The following is a 23,872-nucleotide window of genomic DNA, read 5'->3' as shown; positions in this document are numbered from 1 at the left end:
CAGCCTTGCCAGCATTATTATGATCCTTAATAATTCTCCCTAACTTGTTAGGCAAAAAAAGGACTTCATTGTTTTAATTTGCATGTCTACTGAATTTTGTGTATTTATTGGTCATTTTTTCCTGGGATTTGTCTTTTTCTAACTTTTCTCAGTGTTCCGATGGGGTTTTGAAGTTACTCTTATTTATTCTGTGGTATGTTAACACTATCAATCCCTTTCTTTTATATTGTTGCAGATCATTTCAGCAGGGCTTTTTAGTAGTATATTGTTTGATTATTATGTTTCTTTGAAATATAGAAGCCTAAAACTGTAATGATGCAGAATTATTTTTCCCATTGTGATTTCTTTTTTTTTTTTTTAAGATTTTATTTATTTATTCATGAGAGACAGACAGAGAGAGAGAGAGAGAAGCAGTCTCCCAAGGATCAGGGAGCCCGATGTGGGACTCAATCCCAGAACCCTGGGATCCTGACCTGAGCCGAAGGCAGACGCTCAACCATCTGAGCCACCCAGGCGCCCCTCCATTGTGATTTCTTACATTATTCCTAGGCTTAGAAAAAATTTTTTCCCACCCAAAGGTCAGATGTTTTTGGGTTTCATATTCCATTTTTTAATATTTATGTATTTAATCCATTTGGAATGTTCTTTGGTCTATGATTTAAAGTGTATTTAAAACATTTGGCAATTATTCCAATAACGTATACTGAGTAAGATTTCTTTTTCTCATTGATTTGAATTTGCTATTTTTTAATCTATGTTATATACTTATATATTCTTGGTTATATTTGCTGTTCTCTATATTCTGCTTCATCAATTACATGTGGCCATGTAATATTTTAGTGTCTGGTAAATCAAGTTCTCTTCATTGTAAAAATTTTTTTTTTTTTACTATTTTTCCTTGTTTATTTTTTCAAATGAGTATTTGAATGACTTTATCTGGCTCCAGAAAACATCTAGTGTGAAATTTGGTGAAATTGCATTACTTCAGGGGAGAATCTGCACATTTTTCAGTACTGAGCCTTTCCTTCTCAGAATGTGATGTCTTCATTCATTATCTTTTATATTCTCTAGTAAATTTATTTATTTATTTATTTTAAGTAGGCTCCATGTCCAACATGGGGCCTGAACTCAGGGCCCTGAGATCAAGAGTTGTGTGCTGTGCTGACTGAGCCAGCCAGGCAACCCACCCTAGTAAAAATTTTAACTTTCTCTCTGTAAAGGGAGAAATGAACTAAAGGCAATGTATGAAGATCAAATGATTGGGAAAATGGTGCTGTCAATGAGTGAGCGAGAGAGATAGACATACAGACACACTGAGAGAGACCCTGAGAGACACTGAGACCAGGAAGCTCAGGAGAATTAGAGAGGCAGCCTAAAGAATTCACTTTTAGAAATTTTGATTTTAGCCCAAAGGAACATCTGAATGGTTCTGTTACCTTCTATTAAGCTGCTATTGATTTGTAGTGGGGGAAAGTGGTTGCTGGTCAATGGAGATGGTCTGTATTTTTCCCTTTGACTAAATATCCATCCTCCTACCCCCAGATGCTTCTGTTCCTATAGGAGGAGTGGAGAGCAGTAAGATGTGTTCTTTACAGTTCTCATTTGCTTTTACTCGGTGGCCCTGCCCTCACTCTTTCTGGAGTTTTTTCTGAGTTTTATCCTCTAAACTGTTCTCTCTCAGGGTGACGCTTTTAAAGATTATGAAGTAAGATTGGCCCCTCCCTAATTTTAGCAATGCTGGTGTGTTCTCCTGTTTGATTACATGTTGTCTATTGGTTTGTGGCTTCATCTGTCTGCTCCACTGTCTTTGTTCACAAGTCCATTAGTTCTGTCGAAAGTACCTGTCCTCACCACTCTTCCCGGTCTACCGTCAAGACACAACTTGGTTGTGATCCCTTCCTTGACCACCTTCCCTGACCCTCTGGGCTGGGCCCAGTGTCCTTCTGTGCTCCCCAGGTTCCACATTTTCTGTTTCTACTCTATTTGCCCTACTGTATTGCAGCCATCTCCTTACGTAGCTGTTACATACATTCCTACGTCAATACCTCTACCACTGTGCTTGGCACTTACAAGATATTTAGGGAAGGTTTGTAAAATGCAAACCATCTGAACTACAATCATGCCAGGGCATCATGATGGAGAGATTAAACAGATGGTTGGAAATCTTAGAGCTAGAGATTAATATTTAGGAATTGCTCACATGGAATGGCTATTTGAAGCTTGAGAAGCGGATTACGGAAATGGTGCTGAAAGAGAAGAGCAGAGTGCGTAATCCTCTCTCCTGCGTGTCCCTGGCATTCCTTAGGTCTGGAGTCTGGGTATATGGGTAACGTAGTACAGGCCTGGTCCTGCCTTTTGGCCACTGCTTACGACAGAAATGATTTTCAGTACAGTAAAAGCCACAGTATGCCGGTGTTAACAGCTCCCTTTCCTTTTCCTGCATTCAGTCCTTGAGGGGGCCCCGGGTCCCACACATCTGAGGAGCTAGCAGTTGGCAAGGAGTGCTCCTCCTGTGTGTATTCTCAGAAACGTGAGATCAGACAGAAACATTCCCCGTGGCTAGGCGGAGGGGGTCCCAGTGTGCCAGTCCACGTGCTGCTGGGCTCTCGAATGAAAACTTCCATGTCCTCTGCATGGGGATTTGCCACTGCCTGAGAAGCCCTGATATGTCTGGGTGCCGAAGGCCAAACCCAGGTTTAGCAAAGAAAAGGTGTGATCCCCTTGAAGGGGGATTTAATAACTTGAGATAGAGAGCTCAAGCTGAACACTCAGAACGAGCAAAGCCAAATCAAAGAGACGGAAGAAAGCATCCACCAGGAAAAAGTAGTAACTCAAAGAGTTATTGTTCCTGATTTGAAACTTTGACTAGATGAAACACAAAGGATAACAGCCCCTCTTGAGAACTGAAATCGTTTTTTTGGGAAGAGTATCTCGTCAGACACAAAGATACTGATATCACGAAATTGGTAAGATGTTTGAGAGACCAGTGTAGGAAGGGGGGAAGGAACGGATGGAGAAGATGTAACAAATAAAAGGAGAAAACCTAAGCTGAAGAAAATTTCAGGCTTCAGATTAAAAGGACTCACAAAAGTCTGGAAAAAGGCATAATTTAATTGCTAAACGGCAGCAATAAAGATGAAAATCCTGCCAACCTCTAGACAGGAAGATAGGTCAGTTTTGAGGGGAATTAGGATGGTGTTGGAATGCTCAGGCACCAGTAGCTAGGACAGCGTCAGTCGGGACTTTTGACCCGAAGGGACTGTAAGTCTTCTATACCCAGCCGTATCAGCCTGGGTTCTTGCTCACGGGCCGCAGAAGCTGATCCGGAATGACGAAGGAAGAAAAAAACCAGTTCTTCATGGATATTGAGTTGCTGTGGAATTGTCCGAGGGCTGGAGAGTGAGACGTTGGAGATGGTGCAGGCTGGAACAGTGCCTGAACTTGCACACAGAATTGGCTCAGGCTGGAGGCTGCTGCTCTGTGCCTCGGCAGACAGTGCCGCTCACACCACAACTGCTGGTACTGGGGCCTCCGCAAGCACCTGGGCCACTGCTGACCAGGATCGTGATCTTGATCCTCATCATAGCTGCCAGCATGCATTTCCCATCCTGGTCCATGCTTTGCAGCATTGGTTCCTGAGTCAAAATTGTGGGGCAGGTGTAAAATATTGGCAGGACCAAGGGGCCACCTAAGCTTGTAAAGGGGGGCCGAGAAGCAAACAGCTGATAATTTTCAGCTTATTCAGTGGGAGGTGGACCCTGCCTTTGAAAGACTAAGGAAAGAAAGGTGGAAAAGCTAGGTCATCGGAAAGAATGCCAGTTACAAATTCTACTGCCAAAATATCTCTTAATGAATCAGAGTAAAAAAAGGATATTTTTAGGGGCACCTGGGTGGCTCAGTCGTTAAGCGTCTGCCTTCAGCTCAGGTCATGATCCTGGGGTCCTGGGATCGAGCACCGCATCGGGCTCCCCGCTCCGTGGGAAGCCTGCTTCTCCTTCTCCCACTCCCCCTGCTTGTGTTCCTGCTCTCACTGTGTCTTTCTCTGTCAAATAAATAAACAAAATCTTTAAAAAAACAAAACAAAACAAAAAAAAACCTGGCAATAAAAGAAGTGTTTAATTTTTAAAAAACCATACTGTACCAGAAGATGTTAATTATGTGGCTTTTCTAATTTGACAGGCCAGGGAAACTAGATTGCTAACGTGGATGCCCACGGGGACCATATGGGCAGCATGAATATGTGAATTATTGGGTGTAAGACAGCAGAGATGATGGGAATTGCACAGTGAACTGGAGAATGCATGCCTTGCCTAAAGGCACTGAGATTCATACATTTTAAAGCACTTTACCAGCCAAATAAAACATATCTGTAGCTTGCAGGCTGCCAGTTTTCAACCTCCAAAACAAACAAATAAAAGAAGGAAAAATATGGAGGTTATAAATAAAAGATTCAACACATTTATGGAACAGGGAATATACATTCTTTAGATCTAGGGATTGTTTGCAGAAGTTGATCACGTACTTTGTCACAGAAAGCAAAATATAAAAATTCTGACTTTAAATGTGCAATAATCTGTCACCTTAATCCAGTGAAAGTAATGATAAAAAGATAATTGTTTAAAAAAACTACTTTGGAATTCAGAGATACCATGTTTATTTTATTTTATTTTTTTTTTTTAAGATTTTATTTATTTATTTGACAGAGAGAGACACAGCGAGAGAGGGAACACAAGCAGGGGGAGTGGGAGAGGGACAAGCAGGCTTCCCGCGGAGCAGGGAGCCCAATGCGGGGCTCCATCCCAGGACCCTGGGATCATGACCTGAGCCAAAGGCAGACGCTTAACGACTGAGCCACCCAGGCGCCCCCAGAGATACCGTGTTTAAATAATCTGTGCACCAAGAGAAAGTCAAAACAAATTATGAATAATCTAGAAATACACAAAGGGAGGAGGGTTGCGGCTCCATTCCATACGTTTTGCGTATGGAATGGAGCCGCAAAATGTATGCTCACAGATGCTTTTTTTACCATAAGAGAAAAAAGACTGAAAACGTATGAGTGAAATAGTCAACCTGTGAAACTAGGAGAAAAACAAAAGAAAGAGAAATAATAATGTTAAAAGCTGAAAGGCATAAGGTAGAAGATATAAAACTGTAAAGAAGAGAAATCAAACCAAACACTAGTTCTTTGAAAAGATAAATAATGGAAGTGATCTCTGATTAAAGAAGAGGAAAAATATTAAAAATGAGTAAGGATCTATTGATACAGATACAAAGGAAATGAGGAATTCAATGTATAACAGTATATTCAAAAAACTGGAGGAAATGGGTGAAATTCCCTCAAAATATAAATTCACAAAATTACTCCTGGAAAAAGTATAAAACTTGAAGTATTGTCATTATTATTTTACATTGTTTTGGTATTAATGTAATAAGGCAAAAACATCTTTGGCTTAAATATTGAAAAGAAAAATTAGACCGGGGCACCTGGGTGGCTCAGTCAGTTAAGCATCTGCCTTCGGCTCAGGTGATGATCTTGGGGTCCTGGAATCAAGTCCCGATTTGGGCTCCCTTTTCAGTGGGTAGCCTACTTCTCCCTCTCCCTCTGCCTGCTGTTCCCCCTGCTTGTGCTTGCTTTCTCTCTTTCTGTCAAATAAAAAAAAAAAAGAAAAATTAGACCCAAGAATAAGGGAATTTGTGACTGTGTATAAGATAAATATAGAAAAAGTAATAGCTTTTTTCTGTACTAGCAATAACTAGTTAATGGTAGAAATTGAAAAAATAAAGTTCACAGGTAACATAAAATATCTAGGACTAATTTTAACTAGAATATTATAGGACATAAGGTGAAAGGTATTAAATCTCCTTGTGGTTCTTAAAATAAGACTTGAAATAATGGAGAAGCTACACTCCATTCCAGAATGGGCAGATTTAATATTATAAAATTATTAATCTATCTCAAATTAATATGCCTGGATATGAGACTAATTTCTCCCCAGAATTATTTCTTAGGGGAAAAAAAAGGAAGCTCCTTACATTCAGGACTCACAACGTTTCATTTTTAACCAGGCGACATGTTCTTAATTACTTGATTCTGAATAACAAAGTAAGATTCAGGGGAATCAGACTAAAATAACCTCAGTTTTAATTTTAGAGCCTAATAGAGGCCACCTGACAGAGCTGGTTTAGAAAAATGGAGGCAGATTTAAAACAAATTTGCTATGTATTCTGTGGAGTATAATCTCAGAGTTGCGAGTGTTATGTGTTGTTAAATTGAGGCTTTGAAAGATTATATGACAGTTACAGTAAGTGGTTGTGTTGTAGGTCACCAATATTCACTCACAGGAAGAATTTTTTTTTAAAAGAAATTGACATAATATCATGTAAATATGTATTTGAGACTTGGTATGAAATTTTCAGTGATAGCATGATTGCAGTCACTGGATTCAAAAAATGCCAAATCTCAAACGGTTTACTTAGATGGCTGTCTGGTAACCTGAAATGGAAGGCTTAAAAGTGGCTTTCGTAATGACGAAGACTGTGCTATAGAGCATGCATGTGATGAATATGGATAAAAATGTTCTTGAGGGGCCCCTGGGTGGCTCAGTCGTTAAGTGTCTGCCTTCGGCTCAGGTCGTGATCCCGGGGTCCTGGGATCGAGCCCCACATCAGGCTCCCTGCTCCTTGGGAAACCTGCTTCTCCCTCTCCCACTCCCCCTGCTTGTATTCCCTCTCTCGCTGTGTCTCTCTTTGTCAAATAAATAAAATCTTAAAAAAAAAAAGTTCTTGAAATATGAGTATGGGATCAGTATTTCTAAATGAATATATTTTATATAATGTGACTTTAAATATGTACATATAAATAGAAGTTTAATATATTAATATATATTATATAAGGCAATAAGGTATTATATGTAATTATATTAACATATTAAAGAAATATGCAATTTATTAAAGTACATGTTTTATGTATAATATGTCGTACGCATTACATGTTAAATATATATGAATAATATATAAATTAAAGTAGGGATTTGACTATCTATAGCAACAAAGGCCTACTCAAGTTGGTCAAGAAGTTTGTATTTTGTTAAACAAGACCCAAGTTCATCTCTCAGGTAAAGTCTGGGTTGGTGGTCCAGGCTGGCCTGGGGCTCGAAGGTGCTGGGCTTTGTTTCTTGCTGACATCTGGCTCTGCTAGGTGAGATCCTGAACTCAGGGTCCCACATGTGGCATGTGCATTTCAGGCAGCAGAATGGAGGAAAGGGGTGAGCACTGCCTGGTAAGGAGAGCTTTCAGAAGATACTGGATCCAGTAGGTCAGAACTTAGTTACCCGGTTGCCCCCAGCTGCAAAAGAGGCTGGAGAATGTCCTTATTCTGAAACCACGTGCCCCCAGAAAAGTCATGTTACTGAGAAAGGAAAAGAGAAGAAATACTGAGGCATATCCAGCCTCTGCTTGGACATAGGTAATAATCTGGGGGAAATATTGCAAAATATCCTGAATCTATGAGGTACGACCGTAAACAGATAAGAATAAACTACCAAAAGAGGTGGTAGTACAGGTCAGTTGGCAATAGAATGATCAGCAATTCAATGCAAGAAGAAGAAGGAGGAGGAGGGGGAGGAGGAGGAAGAAGGAAGAAGAAGAAGGAAAAAGAAGAAGATAAGAAGAAGGAAAAAGAAGAAGATATAAGAAGGAAAAAGAAGGTAAAAAGAAGGAAAAAAGAAGAAGATAAGAAGTAGAAGGAAAAAGAAGAAGATAAGAAGAAGGAAAAAGAAGATACGAAGAAGAAAGAAAAAGAAGGAGGAGGAGAAACAAAGATATTGAACATCGGTTATCATCAGAGAAATGGAAGTCAAACGAAATCATTTTTCACCCATCAAGAAGAAGAGTAACTTCCAGTAGCCGATCAGGGGGTAAAGACACAGTTATTCCTCTGCGTTGTTGGTGGCAGCGTGGACGGTTGTAATCTTTCTGGAAAACAATCCAGCAGTAGCTATTGTGATTGAAAGTACGTGTTCCCATTGACAAAGCAATCCCGGTCTGGGGGATTCTGTCCTCTAGAAATAAAAGCACCAGTACTTGAGTATGTAGTGAATGGAGAAGAAGTTTGTTAATTGCAGTACTTTTTTGTAGTGGCCCAAATCTGGGAACAATCTGAATGTTCCTCAGCAGGAACTGGTTGAATAAATTGTAGTTCATCCTTCTATGAAGTACTTACTGTATAATTAAAGAGAACAAGTTAGCTCTATTTCCACTGTCCTGGAAGGCTATAAATGCCGTATATTCTAGTGAAAAAGTAGAATTCACAAAGGCAAGTTTACAGCTTTATGTCATATATGCATATGTTATGACCCCAAACAAAAGACTAATAAGCCCCGCTCTGTGTCGGCATGGAAGAACACATTCTTTCCGTATCTCATATTTCATATGCATATCTCAGGAAAGTAGGGAATTTTGATTATGTCAGTTTTGGAAAGAGCATTATTATTTCTACTTGCAGAGGGGAGAGATTGGTGACTAAGAGTATGAACTTGGGAGACCTGCGTTTCCTGGGTTCAAATCCCAAGCTCAAGCCGTGTAACCTTGGACGAGGTATCTGCACCCACCTATGCCTCCATTTCCTGCGAGGTAATATAAAATCAGCACCTGCTATGAAGGGTTTAAATGAGCTAATACATGTAAGGTATCCGGTGCAGAATAAGTTGTACGTAGGAGAGGGCTGTTTTTCTTTCTTTAAATTAAAAATATTAATGAAATAAGTCAAGGATAAGGGAAAGTTCATTTTATTCTTTTTGTGGTAAAACGCCAAACATATTTTCATCGCTCTTAGAGCTTGATTTTGAAGAACATGATGTAGCAACAACATATATATATATATATTTTTTTTTAGAGAGGGAGCAGGGGTGGGAGGAGGGGCAGAGGGAGAAGGAGAGAGAGAATCTTAAGCAGGCTTCACACTCAACGCAGGGCTCAGTCTCACGACCCTGAGATCATGACCTGAGCTGAAATCAAGAGTTGGATGCTTAATCCACTGAGCCCCGTGCCTTTACTTCTTCTCACTGTACTGAAGAAATGGGACTAGGACCAGCTTGCCCAATAAAGTGCCAAACACTGAGAATCTTGTATTTACCAGAGTGAACTTTCCCACTGTCTTCAGTGTCTCTCTGGAACTGGCAAATTGTCGGCGGAATTAACATTGGCTTCCATGTCTCGACATTTTAACGAGGAGAACACCAGTTTGGGAAACAGAGGCACACAGTTAATGGCTTTATGAGAGAGAACTATGTCATCAGCCTAGTGAGGCATGATGAATTGTAGTCTCTGCCTCCCACCCCATGCGCTTTTGCACCCTGTGACTTTCCCACTGACTCCGTCGAGGAATGTGAGCCTTAAATCTGGGCAGGCCTCGGAATGCTTCAGCCGGTGGAATAGGACAGAAGTGACCGTGTGTGACTGCCGAGGCTGGCTTATAAGAGGCCATGCAGTGACCCCCCCGCCTTGTGTGCAGAAATACCCCCGGAGCCCCGAGCCATTCTATAACAGGTTCAGCTACCCCAAGACCACCCTGCTGGAGAGGCCCCCCACCCCACAGTGCTCCGACCAAGGGACCAGCTCCACTCCCATGTGACAGCATTGGTTGACCTGTCTGCCATACGAGCGAGTCAGGTGGCATGTCCGGCCCAGCCAGTCTTCAGGTGACTGAGCCCCAGCCACCGTAGGACTGCAACCACCTGAGAGCATCGAACTAAGTTAGAACTGCCCGGCCAAGCCTCTCCTCAAATCCTGACCTGCAAAATAAAATGATTCTTTCTAGCCATGAAGTTATGGGGAAACTTTGTCCTGAAACAGTGGTAACTTGCTAAACAGTATACACAATTTTCATTTGTCACCTAATATCCCCCACTGGGGTCTGAAGCCTTTTTTATTTGTTTCAAGCTGGTGTACTATACCATTTTCTATATGTTGCATTACTACACCCACGTGCTGTACTGCTGGGAAACTACCCGAGCGTTGGTCAGACCACGTCATGGGCACCATTCGTTTGAGGTTTGTTCCCAGCATGTGCTAACAGGCATTCCTGTCAGGAATTCTCCTTGGAGAATTCCCCCAATTTCCCCCGCTTTCAGTGAATCAGCGTTATCACCTTGACCTTCATGAGTCGAGGGGGGTAGAGACCCAGGCCGAATGAGATGCGAGGAGACATTTGTTGGGGCCTCTGGCAGGGACCTAGCTCTCTTCCCTGGTGTGATGGTGTGCAGATGTGAGGCCTGGAACTGTCCAGGCCTCCCCCTGCCGTGAGGCAAGGCAGCTCACTGATGAAGGCGGCCTATTGAACGCAGGAGCAGGGGAGGGAGAGTGATGGGCCACGAGAACATATTTCAGTTGTGCTGGACCCGAAGCCAGACTTGCCCCCAGAGTTCCAGTTACGTGAGCCTGAAACATCTCATTTGATTGTTGCAGGCTTGAGTTGGGTGTTCTCTTGTGACTAGGAGATTCCTTGCTCGTAGTGACCGCATCGGCAGCATTTTTGAGATTCTGGGTAACATTTCAGAGGGATGTTGCTAAATCAGAGGCTCACCAGGCAGTCCACCCGATGAATGACCCCGGGTCCCGTGAGGCCTGGTGGGAAGGATTAGGAATGCTCTGCTTACAGAATAGAAACCCAAGGACAAACAAAGGGCTGCCTTCACATTTTCAGATGTCATGTGGAAGAAGCAGTCATTTTGTTCTTTGTGGTTCCAGATTGTCTCAGAACTGGAACCAGCATGTGCCATGTTCACGAAGATCGAATTCAGCCACATATAAAGAAGGATTGTCGAGCTCTTTGAGCCTCCCACAATGGAAAGGGCTATCTAATGTTGGGTTCTCTTTCCCTGAAAATCTTCTTTGGTAACTGGCACATGAGACTTTGGTAAATAGCAACAGAGATTGGATGCTCTCACTACTACTGGGTTTGAAAGATTAGGCTACATGATTTCTCTGTTTCTTCCAGTTCTGAAATAATATGATTTTGTGGTTCCTTACGTATTGGAAGACGTACTTATTGTGAGACCCGTGGGCAAATTGTGAAGCCTCTCAGACTCTCAGTTTCCTTATCCGTAAAATGAAGATAACAATACTTTGCCAAATGATTTTTGTGAGCCTCAAGTTAATGTGTATGAAAATGCTTCGAAAGCCAGAGCACTACACAAATAAACTGGTATGACCATTTCCTGCATCGTGAACTCCTAGTTTAAAGAATGTGGTCAATTCCTCAAAGTTCTATGTTTTGACCTATGCGTGGTTTAAGAAAAAAGAACAGAAAGAAGTGATGGTAATTTAGATAAACCTATTTTGGCACACCCAGTCCACCTAATTCTCTAATTTCTGTAATTGCAAATTCAGGTGAATTTGGTGTCTTTTAATGGTGTAACTTGGAAGTTTCTCACTGATTGCTAGGCATGGAGCTATCACTGAGCCAAGTGTATAATTTTAGGGAGTCAGAGCTAAACTGTGATCTAGAATGGGTCAAGACTCACAAATTGGTAGGGGCGTCCGGGTGGCTCTGTTGGTTAAGCGTCCAACTCTCGATCTCAGCTCAAAGCTTGATCTCAGGGTCGTGAGTTCTAGCCCTGCATTGGGCTCCACCCCCCCGCCCCCAGAGACTTATAAATTGGGAAGTGGATCTTTTCTCATCTTTACCGAAAGGAAGGCTGCACATAAAGAGGCAGATCTTCCAATTCACTAAAGCCCCACCGCCCTCAGCTCCTCCTCTTTAGTGTTTGCTGCCTAGGGACCCTGGGGGTGCCCTCCTGTGCAGAAGTACCAATCTCTTGAGTTAGGGAATGAAGATTTCATTTGGCCCAAACAATGGGCCAGGAGGCTAACCCAGCACGCAGAGTGAATTGTGGGACCAACCGTTCCCCGGGCCACTTCAGTTTCAATGGCAAGGAGGCGTCCCCGCCTGCTCTGCGCTTTTCAAATGGCATGTTGGGAGCTGCCCTTCCAGAGCCGTTTTGCATTTTGGCTTTCTCCTGGAGATGCCAGCGCCCGGCTGTGTGGGCCGCCTGCAAGAAGCCGTTCAGCCCGTGCTATTATCTCTTCTCGTTAACACTGCTGCTTTGTCTCCTGCCTTATCTTGCCTTTAACCCAGCACAGAGTGGTCACTGTGTCCTCCCGGAGCCCCTTCTGAGTGTTAGGGGGCTTTTGTTCAGAGGCCCTCTCCCATCTGGAGCACCGTTCATGGTGGCCGTGGAACAGTGTGACTATGTAGGAAAGAGAAGGATGCAGATTTACAAGTGTTTTAAACTCTCACCCAAGCTGCTGAGCAAGTGGAATGCGAGCAAAATTAATTTGGCATTCTCAGAAAAAAAAGGGAGGGGGGCAAAATGAAGACAAGACAAAAAACTTTTATGCTGTTACAAAAACCATCTCTAAATGTGGACCCTGCTGTTTGTTTTTAGCAAAGGCAGCAAAACGAGCAAGTAATTTGGTTCATTAGTCTGTGTAGGATTCTTTTGTGCTTTTTTCCTCTGTTTGGTTTGCAAAGGAGTTTCCATTAAGTTTAATATGAGATGTATGAATGTCTAGAAAACCCTCCACTGAAACTCCCCACAGGGTAGTCTAGCTAGGAAAAAATGACTTTTCGGCCACAGTCTAGGTGGGGCCCGAGATTTGATAACAAGACTTAGTTCCTTATGGCTGTGCCTCTGTTCGCTGTGTCGCCTCAGACTTTTTTCTTTTATCTCACTTGTTCTAAGTCCAAAGGAACAGTGCTGCCCGTAAAACCAACTGACTGCTGATTACCTACTTCCGCACCGTATTCGCAAACATTCCCATTTCTTTTTCTCCGTTCTCGTTATCCAAGTAGTATACGCACAGGTTAGAAAATGAACTAGGACAGGGCCCTTCTCAGGAAAAGCAAAACTGCTGTTGCCCTACACCTTCCCATTTGTTGTCCCACTTCTCAAAGTTAACCACGTGTACTTGCGTAAACCGCGTATTTTTTTTAAAAAATAGGCTTTTGGAGCAGTTTTGGGCACAGCAAAATTGGGAAAGCACAGAGTGCCCATACAACCCCCGCCCCCCCCCACAAGTGTGCACAGCCTCCCTCACCATCACCGTCCCTCGCCACAGTGGGTGCAGTTATTACAGTTGATGCACTTACGTTGACCCATCACAGTCACCCTGAGTCCATGGTTTGCATTAGGGTTCACATTCTATTGGTTTGGACAAATGTATCCACCATTATAGTACCATACGGAATAGATTCACTGCCCTAAGAATCCTCTGTGCTCCCCCTGTTCGTTCTTCCTTCTCCCCCGACCCCTGGCAACCACTGATCTTTCTACTGTCTCCATAGCTTTGCCTTTTCCAGAATGTCAGATAGTTGAAATCATACAGTATATAGCCTTTTCAGATCGGCTGCCTGCTTTCACTTAGCAATCTGCATTTAAGCTTCCTGCCTCTTTCTGTAGCTTCATGGCACATTTCTTTTCAGCACTGAATAATACTCCGTTGCCTGGATGTATCACGGTTTCTCCAGTCACCTCCTGAAGGACATCTTGGTGGCTTCCATGTTTTGGCAATTATCAATAGAGCTGCTGTAAAGAGCTTTGTGCCGGTTTGTTTGTAGACATGACTTTTCAACTCATTTGGGTAAATACCAAGGGATGCGATTGCTGAATCATGGCAAGAGTGTGTTTAGTTTTGTAAAGAACTGCCAAACCTTCTTCCCCAGTGTCTGCACCATTCTGCATTCCCACCAGCAATGAATGAGAGTTCGTATTGCACCACATCCTCATCAGCTGGAGGTGTCAGCGTTTTGGATTTTAGCCATTCTCGTCGGTGGTAGTGGTCTCTCATCATTGTTTTAATTTGCAGTTCCCTAATCGCAGGTGGTGTGGAACATCTTTTCATATGCTTATTTGCCATCTGTGTATCTTTTTTGGCAAGGTGTCTGTTCAGGTATTTTGCCCATTTTTAATCAAGTTGTTCGTTTTCTTATTCTTGAGTTCTTTGTATATTTTGGATAACAGCCCTTTATCATTTATGTATTTTGCAAGTATTTTCTCCCAGTCTGTGGTTTGTCTTATTCTCCTGACATAGCTGTTTTTTGGCTTTTCAAATTTAGACATTTTGTTGACTCCTCCTCTGACAGATGAGGATTTAACTCCTAACTTCACCTCCTCCTAGGGTCTTAATATCACTTTTTAAAGTTCCTTTCTTGGTTACGTCTTTTATTTCAGTAACATTTTCCATCTTTATTTCTTGTTTTGTCAATTGTATATAGTATCTTTGACTCTCCTTTTGTAAGATGAGGTTAGATATTATTGTCACTACCATTTCTACCAGCTCTTTCCACCTGTCTTCTACCTCCCAGTTTCTTTCATTTGTACTTTCACTTTTTTTTTAAGCTTTTTAATCTTTTTTTAAGTAATCTCTACACCCATTGCGGGGCTCGAACTCACAACCCTGAGAGCAAGAGTCACATGCTGAGTCACCGACTGAGCCCACCAGGCGCCCCTCTACTTTAACTTTTTTGCTAGCTGGGATAATATTCCAACATGCTATAAAATCGTCTTGCATACTTTGTGTATAGGTCAATTGAAATAGTATCAATGTAATTGTGACTATATATATATTTCCTGCAAAGTCAAGTCATGTTTTTGTGACCTTTCTTATGCAACTTCTTGTTTTTATGAAGTTTCTGTTTTTTTCACTGTTTTTATTATATCCTCGTTTTGTTTTTTGTTTTTTTTTCATACTCTTCATCCAGTCAGATGTTCTTTCAAAGAAACTTCCCTTCAGAGGCACTTTATCCTCTTGACCCGGTTTGGATTTGTTTTCCAGCCTTGTTCTGTGGGTATCATCTTGAGACTTCCCTTGACTGGTTTGCTCTGTTAGAACCTCGTTCTCCCAGGATCATCATTCATCCTCTTTTTCTTTGGTTTACCCCTTTGTTTTCCTGGATCACATCTTCAAATAACTTACTTAGAAAGAGTGTTACTGTTTAATTTTTTTTCATTTTCTTATGTTTTAAAATGTATTTTCTACCTCTGTGATTGGTTTATAGTTAGGTTGGGTATAGAATTCTAGTTTGAAAATCATTTTCCCTCAGAATTTTGAAGGCATTTGCTTTGTTGCCTCTGAGAATTCAGTATTGCTATAATGAATGATGATGGCCAGTCTCACGCTCACACCCCTTCCCCAAACTTATAGGCATTCTTGGTATTCTGAAAATTGATAGAAGGTGTATTGTACCTGTGGGTCTTTTTTAATTCGTTTTGCCTGACAGGAGTTCTGAAGACTCATGTTCTTCATCTTTGGGGGATTCTCTCATGTCAGTTCTTTGGGAATTTCCTCCACTCTGTTTCTACTGATCTAAATTTCTGGATCTTTTTTCTTTTTCTTTTTTTTTTTTAAGATTGTATAGAGAGCACGTGTGCATGCAGGGGGAGGGGCAGAGAGAGAATCTCAAGCAGACTCTGAGCTGAGCGCAGAATAGGACTCAGGGCTCGATATCATAACCCTGAGATCATGACCTGAGCTGAAATCAAGAGTCAGATGCTTAACCAACTGAGCCACCCAGGTGCTCCTATTTCTGGATCTTCTGTTAATTGATTGATCTTTTGGATTGGCCCTGAGTGTTTATCTTTTCTATTTCCATCTTGTTTTCATTTTTTTTCCTACATGTTGGGAGAGTTCCTTGATTTTGCATTCCATTCCTTCTGTTGAATCTTTTAATTTAAAAAAAAGTATTTAAAAAATTTGAGAGCTTTTTCTTGTGCTGTCTTTTTCTTTCTTCCAAGTATCATGGCCTTGTTTTAATGGGTGTATATCACCTTGAATCTCAAGCTCTGTCAGTGAGGCCTTCCTTGAGAACCCTCTGTAAATGAGCCTTCTTCCTCATCAGCCCCCTCCTTGCCAGGGCTCTCTGCACTCCAGGCCTTTTGCACATTCTGTTCACTCTTTCTTAGTCTACCCTTATGCCTTTGATCTAAACTAGAGGTAACTTTTGTTATAATTCGATTATGCTTATCAAGTAAGTAGTTTGATATTCAGATCTGTTGCTCAGGTGGGAGGTCCATATAAGAGAGTTAATTAGGGAGTCATCAGTATATAGGTGGTATTTTAAGGTCATGAGATGGAGTAGAATCACCAGGAAAATAATTTGTAATAAGAGAAGAAAAAAGGCCCAGGACCTAGGTCTGAAGCTTCCGACCAGTAGAAGCAGAAAGAGAAGGAGGAGCCAGCAAAGGAGAGAGACAGATAGAGGACCGCTGCTGAGCTAAGAGAAAAACTAGGAGAGTGGGACATCAGAAGCATGCTTCAGAAAGGAAGGAATTGTACCAGCTCTGCTGAGAGGATTGATGATGTCCGTTGTGTTGGCCCACATGGAGGTCGTCCATGGCCTCAGCAGACAGGGTTTTGGTTGAGTAATGGCAGTGGGTAGAGGAGTAAATGACAGGGGAAGGGAAGCTAATCAGATATTAGCTGGAGGATGATGTGGACTCCAGATTTCTTTCTTTAAAAGATCTTTTTTTTTTTTTTTTAAAGATTTTATTTATTTGAGAGAGAGAGAGCGCAAGAGGGGGTAGGGTTAGAGGGAGAAGCAGACTCCCTGCTGAGCAGGGAGCCCGATGTGGGACTCGATCTCGGGACTCCAGGATCATGACCTGAGCCGAAGGCAGTCGCTCAACCAACTGAGCCACCCAGGCGCCCAAAAAGATCTTATTTTTAAACAATCTCTACAGCCAGCATGGGGTTTGAACTCACAACCGCAGGATCAAGAGTCACATGCTCTACCGACTGAGCCAGTCAGGTGCCCCCCGATTTTTTTTTTTTTAATTGAAGAGAGTTAATCTTGTTTAAATACCCACCAGAAGGATCCAGTGGAAAAGAAATGCTATTTCAATAAGCCATAGGTATATTGGAGACATTGAATGGGTTAAATAGGTATGTTGGAGGGGAGAAAAAAAACCCGAAGTGAAAAGGTTGGATATGTTGATTCGGATGCTATTATGCCTGACCCTGAAAGCCCAGGGAAGAAGTTTAACACTGATGCAGCAGGCAGGAATGCTTACAGATTCTGGAACAGAACAGCGAGCAAGTTGTTTAAGGGCTTTTGGACCATTATGTCTCCAAGCTGGGAGAGACTGGCATCAGGAGGACCTGTGAGCACAGTTCAGAAATTTAGACAGAACATTCTTAAAGACCTGGACTGGATCCATACCAAAAGGAAAACAAAGGGAAAATATGGAAACATTTCCAGAACCAGTTAGCAGGTTTTAGGGACTGACTGGTTGGTTACCAGAAAAGAAAGGGGGGAGGATATTTTAAATAAGTTTTTCTTTTAAAGATTTTGTTTATTTGAGAGAGTGAGCGCGAGAGAGAGCACAAGCAGGGGGAGGGGCAGAGTGAGAGGGAGAAGGCTCCCCACTGAGCAGGGAGCTCAACGATCCCAGGACCCCGAGATCATGACCTGAGCCAAAGGCAGCCGCTTAATGGACTGAGCCACCCAGGCGCCCCTCATTTGGCATTTTAAAATGTAACATATCAAACATGGTTTGTAAAATCATATTAGTCTTCCCAATTATGAGGTGGAGCTTGCTTTTATTTTAACTTCATGCAGTTAGACAGCTAGCCTCAGTAGGAATAAGTTATGGTCTGGTGTGAGAATGGGGAAAAGACCCAAGAAGTAAGAGTAGCAGCCGAGCCGTCCCTGTTCTATCGGCCCCAGGCTTCTGGCCACCTCTGTGTCCCCCTTGCCATGGTATATGTGTCAGGTGGTGTGCCCTGTTTCAGGGTTCCAGGATGTATTGCTCAACAGTGAGGCTTCTTCACTCACAGTACTTGAGGTGGATTCTGAGTAGTAGAACCTTCTGACTGATTACATTCTGAGCAATAGGACTTGCTGGCCATGCCCATGACGCGGACGCCTGCGCTGCAGATCCGCATGGATGGGGGGGGTGAGCCGCCGTGCACCAATCTTAGTCTGGTCTGACAGTGAATTTTCGCAACCCTCTACACTTAACCTCTGGTAATTACAGTTTTGGAAATGATGTGTACAAAGCTGGGAAGAACCTTTTAAAAAAAGCTTAGGAAAATACTAAGACTAATGACGTCCTTTGGTGCCAATGAGGTGTCAGAACGGATTAAAAAAAAAGAACAGATGTTGTAACAAATACGACTGGATTGTGTGTCTCATAATACACAGCTGGATGTATTTCACAAATGTATTTGGACATTAAAAAAAATTCCTCGTAGTTTAGGTAAGGTGCAAGTGGTAACACTTATGTGGGGAATAAACTGAGATTTGGCAGCAGAAGGGAGGAGTTCCCCTTGGGCTGGAAGTGATGACAGAGTTGATCTGCTGTTCCCGTTTGAGCCCTGCCCATCCTCAGAACCGACGAATAGTTGAAAGGAGCCTTAGTTTCAGGGACTGTAAAAGGAATGGCCAGTGGGTCTGTGACGATCAGTGCTGGACCCTCCTGGCTGCCTGTTCTGACGAAGGTTACGGCAAAACTTGAGTTCATCTTCCGTTTTCCTTAGGGGCCCTCACCAGGATTACTTCATTCTAGAGAACCAGCGTTACTAAAACGTTTTATTGCTGAGTGATTGCTATCTTCATTTTGCAAGAATAATTAAATAAATCTTTTCTTCACCGAGTATTTTCTCCATTAAGAAGGATGCAAGTCAGACACCTAAAAGTACTAAGTGCGTATCATAGTACTCTTAGCTTTCCAGTAACTTAGTTTGAAAGTTACTTTAAAAACCATAGTTTTTCTGTATATTAGTATGATAGCTTAGCTTTTACTTCTTTTATCTTTTGAAAATATTTTATTTATTTATTTGAAAGAGAGCATGAGCGGGGTTGGGGGGGCAGAGGGAGAGGGAGAAGCACACTGCCTGCTGAGCGCAGAGCCCAACGACACGGGGCGGGGCTCGATCCCAGGACCCCGAGATTATGACCTGAGCCGAAATCAAGTTGGCCGCCTACCCGACTGAGCCACCCAGGTGCCCCCAGCTTAGCCTTTATTATCAGAGTTTTAAAAAGCACTCGACTGTTAGACACAGCAGTGAATGCCATTGGCCTTCACATCATCACCTCTGATTTCAGGATGCTCAGATCTGCAGGTGCTCCTTAGTAGCGGTCCTGGCAGTGGGCTTAGGGCTCCTGTGCCACGTTGGGCTCTGCTTCTGTCCTGTGGACGGGGGCTGCTGCCAGTCTGTGGGGGCACCCCACCACCACCTCCTACCTTGTGGAGCCCCAGGGACTGGGGACTCGTTCTAGGGTCCTTTGTTATGAGGACCTTCAACCCAACGTGCAGAGTTAGATAAATCATAGCAGTCGGCCTTGATTCATCAAAGGGTCTTTGAATTTGTAAAGTAGGTCCAAAATTTTCATTTACCCTTTACTCTGAGGTGGGTTTCATTTCTAGAGCATATAGGAGGTCAGTGTCTGGGTTTTCACCCCCAGAATTTATTTTAATATTGTAATGTAGTATAGACCAAAATAGAGAACAGTTCTTTACCTTACATTTCCCATTATAAATACTCTAAATTCTGTGTCATTTCCATACTATGTAAATCCTTTTAACATTTAAAACTATGCCATAGATACATGTAATATGTCCTCACTCCATTTATTCTTGTGTCTCTGAATACAAAAAAGCACACCATTTCCACCTATGATAAAAGCAGTGTGTCACTGGATTAGATTAGTCTTAACTTGGTATTATTTGTGTCTTATGATTTCTTAGTCAAATTCGTGCTCATTCACAAGATGTTGGTGAATTTTTTAAAAAATGTTTAAGAAATTCAGAATGAACTTGCATTTTGTCAAAATGCTGTTCAATTGCCAAGGTTATGGTTCAAATGCATTAAGCTGCAAGTTACAGAAAACCCAATTTAAGGTGACTTGGATAAAGAGTATTTATTGGTTTATGTCATCGGAAGGCCAGCTTTAGGCTAAGCTCCAGGGTTGACTGATTGGGTATCTCCACAGTGCTACTAAAAATTTGATTTTCTTCTTTCTATACTCTGCATTCTCACCTTCCTCTTGTGATTGCAGCCATTCCCAGACTTATATGATCCCTTACTCATGTGCAGTAATGTTTTAGGAGCTCACCCAGAAACCCTCTCCTGCTGTTCTATTGACTTTGGTTGAGGGGTGTGCCCATGCCTTGAACCAGCAACTGTGGCTTATGAGGAGGAGCTCAGGCTTGGAGTCCAGCTTCCCCCAAAGTATAGGGCTGTGGGAGGAGGCACAGAAACTCCAATCAGACCCAAATACTTACGCAGAGTGGGGGGGGGGCAATACGAGTAAAGGGCACAATCACCCTCTTCACTATGCCATGTGAGTTGAAGTCACTTGGGTTTCATTTATAAAAGTGCTTGCCTTGTTTCATTGGTTTCTATTCCTTCTGTCCTTAGGGGCTGTGACGACAACCAAACGGACGGGCATTCCAGCTCCTCGAGAACTTTCAGTAACTGTCTCAAGAGAGAGAACTGTGCCACGCGGTCCCTCCAACCCCAGGAAGTCGGTGTCCAGTCCAACTTCTTCCAGCACACCCACCCCTACTAAGCACCTGAGGACCACTTCCACGAGACCCAAACAAGAGCATGAAGGTGGGGAAAAGGCCGTGCTCGAGTCCCAAGTTCGGGAACTTCTGGCAGAAGCCAAAGCGAAAGATAGTGAAATTAACAGGCTTCGAAGTGAACTGAAGAAATGCAAGGAGAAAAGGACTCCAAGCATCGAAGGAGCTGAGGCTTCAGACTCCAATCTAGACGGAACGTCCGCCTCGCCCAGTGACTCAGAACCTTTGATAAGAGCTCTTGAGGAGAAGAACAAGAATTTTCAGAAAGAGCTTGCAGATCTCGAGGAGGAAAACCGGGCCTTGAGGGAGAAACTGACTTACCTGGAGCACTCCCCCAATTCAGAGGGAGGCGTGAGTCACACCGGTGAGAGCAGCTGCCCAACATCCATAACTCAGGAGTCAAGCTTCGGGAGCCCGACTGGAAATCAGTTGTCAGGTGAAATCGAGGAGTACAGGAACAACATACCCGAAAATGCATTACGGACGTCGGGCTCTTCAAGCAGCGACGTTACCAAAGCTTCTCTGTCCCCGGATGCCTCTGATTTCGAGCACATCACCGCAGACACCCCCTCCCGGCCCCTGTCCGCTACCAGCAACCCCTTTAAGAGCTCCAAGTGTTCGACCACCGGCAGTTCCCCTAACAACGTGAGCGAACTTTCCCTGGCTTCCCTCACGGAGAAGATACAGAAGATGGAGGAAAACCACCACAGCACTGCAGAGGAGCTGCAGGCCACTTTGCAGGAATTGTCAGACCAGCAGCAAATGGTGCAGGAACTGACAGCCGAAAATGAGAAACTCGTGGACGAGAAGACGATTTTAGAAACGTCCTTCCATCAGCATCGGGAGAGGGCCGAGCAGCTCAGTCAGGAAAACGAGAAACTCCTAAATCTCTTACAAGAGCGAGTGAAGAATGAGGAGCCCAACACGCAAGAAGGAAAGATCCTTGAGCTGGAGCAGAAGTGCACAGAAATTCTTGACCAGGGCCGCTTTGAAAGAGAGAAGTTGCTCAACATTCAGCAGCAGCTGACCTGTAGCTTACGGAAGGTTGAGGAAGAAAACCAAGGCGCTTTAGAAATGATTAAACACCTGAAGGAAGAAAACGAAAAACTGAATGGGTTTCTGGACCTGGAACGGCGTAATAACGGCATGATGGCCCAAAGTCTGGAAGAGTGTAAAGCCACGCTCGAAGGGCTGCAGATGGAACATGGGTCAATGAAGGCTCATTTGGAGAATGAGAAGCAGAAAGCTACAGAGACCAGCCCCATGGGGCACACGGCAGAGGGTCGTGAGGTTCAAGAAATGTTGAGAGTCGCTCGAGCTGAGAAAGATCAGCTGGAACTGTCTTGCACCGAGCTCAGGCAAGAATTAGTGAAGGCCCATGGTGAAATTAAACATGTTTCGAGCCTCCTGGCCAAGGTAAGGAGGTACCTCTGTGCCCGTGTTTCCTCATCCTTCTTAGCCTTCCCCTCTTTGACCTTTAGATTCACAGAGCGCAGAGATTCCTTAGCTCAGCCAATTTCATTCACGAATCCAGCATCCCATCTTCAAGATCTGTTCCATTCCAGACACATTGGGGATACAAAAATGAAACACCCCAATTTCTGACTATAGGCAGTTCAAAGTGTAGCAGGGATATAGTGAATCAAATGAGTGAATACGGTGCAGGGAGAAAGAGTATCATAGAGGACAGCTCAGAGTCCAGTGCCAAGGAGGAGCACCTAAAATGATAGGGGACAAAGGAAGAAGGTAGTGCAGGAGGGCTTGTTGGAAGAGGTAGCAAATAAGCTGAGTCTTACTGGCTCAGAATGAGAGAGAGTTACCCAGATCGGTTAGCATGCTTTGGGCTGCTAACCGCTAACAGAGAATTAAAATCATCCCTAATTTCCCTACCAAGTAATAATATAACCGCTATTTTGGTGTTTTCTTTCAGATTTATGTGTGTGTGTGTGTCCCACAAGTTAAAAAAAATTTTTAGGGGTGCCTGGGTGGCTCAGTCGGTTGGGAGTTTGACTCTTGGTTTCAGCTTAGGTCATGGTCTCAGGTTCGTGGGACTGAGCCCCACATAAGGCTCCCCGTTCAGCGGAGAGTCTGCTGGGGATTCTCTCTCTCTCTTCTTCTGTTACTCCCCCCACGTGTGCACACGTGCTCTCTCTCTCAAATATAAATAAGTGAATCTTTAAAAAAAAATTTTAGGCTTCTCTTGTACATACTCTTTTTTAATTTAATATTTTCTGAGAATATTCTCCTCATTTACTCTTTGAAACATGATTTTAGGGCGCCTGGGTGGCTCAGTCGTTAAGCGTCTGCCTTCGGCTCAGGTCATGATCCCAGGGTCCTGGGATGGAGCCCCGCATCGGGCTCCCTGCTCAGCGGGAAGCCTGATTGTCCCTCTCCCACTCCCCCTGCTTGTGTTCCCTCTCTCGCTGTGTCTCTCAGACGCTTAACGACTGAGCCACCCAGGCACCCTATATAAATATTTCATATGTACTGGTCGCCTGTTTGTTGAACATTTATATTCTTTTCCAGTCTTTTGATATTGTAAAGACATTTTTGTATATCTCTCTGATCATTTCCTTAGGAAAAATTCCTAAACATTGGCTTATGGTGTCAGAAGATGACCATTTTAAAGGTACTCGATACCTTCAGCCAGTTTGCCCCCCAGAAATACCATCCTGGTTTGTTCCCACCAGCAGATCCGTGAGGGTGTCTGTTTCCCTGAACCCCTGCCAGGGCTTGGTATCGAGTCGCTGGGTCATTCACATCTGGGCTTCATTGCCTCTTTTCTCCTCCCCTTCTTCACTGGGAAAGATCTTCCCCAACCCACAGTGAAATTAAATGATCACAATTTCATTTTTAAAAATAATCCTTTAATCAGTCTGGAACTTGGTCACATGATGAAGATTGCTGGTAATTCTATGATATTCTGCTGGCTCACAGTGGTGCCGGGAAGGTATGGACAGGTGGCTTCCTGTTTCCCGTTCCCTCCAGGCTCTGGGGCTGTGATGTTAGGGCTTCCCGGGTGACAGAGATTGAAGCCACTCCCTACCTTGGTTGTCACTGTTTTAAGAGACAAGTTGTGCCATGAGCTCACAGGGGGATTTTTCTCTGTGGCTTCATCTGCCTTCAGATTAGTTTGTTGCAACTTGATTGTGGCATTGGGCTCTCTGATGATCTGAGTGGTAGGTAGCATCAGGAGTTTTTTTAATCACTGTCGGTGTTCTAAACTTAGAGCGTCTTATTGAAAGTATGGAAGCAGTCCTGTTAGAAGGTACTAGCCAGGTGCCCAT

The 23,872-nt window shown here is 43.3% G+C and overlaps 1 protein-coding gene across 8 annotated transcripts in view; it reads left to right on the top strand.

Moving 5' to 3' along the window:
• The window catches only part of SPECC1 (sperm antigen with calponin homology and coiled-coil domains 1), a 268,987-nt gene that overhangs the window by 145,650 nt on the left and 99,465 nt on the right, over window positions 1-23,872 (top strand). For all 8 annotated transcript variants that reach the window (XM_032431932.1, XM_032431934.1, XM_032431931.1 and 5 more), the window contains one exon: window positions 20,422-22,001. In XM_032431932.1, the coding sequence (XP_032287823.1) occupies window positions 20,422-22,001 (1,580 nt within the window). The remainder of the gene's footprint in view (window positions 1-20,421; window positions 22,002-23,872) is intronic.

This window comes from Phoca vitulina, unplaced genomic scaffold (assembly GCF_004348235.1).
Source record: "Phoca vitulina isolate PV1807 unplaced genomic scaffold, GSC_HSeal_1.0 scaffold47, whole genome shotgun sequence".
Classification (NCBI taxonomy): domain Eukaryota; kingdom Metazoa; phylum Chordata; class Mammalia; order Carnivora; family Phocidae; genus Phoca; species Phoca vitulina.
Note: the sequence above shows the minus strand (reverse complement) of the source record. Positions and strands in the feature narration are given on the sequence as shown.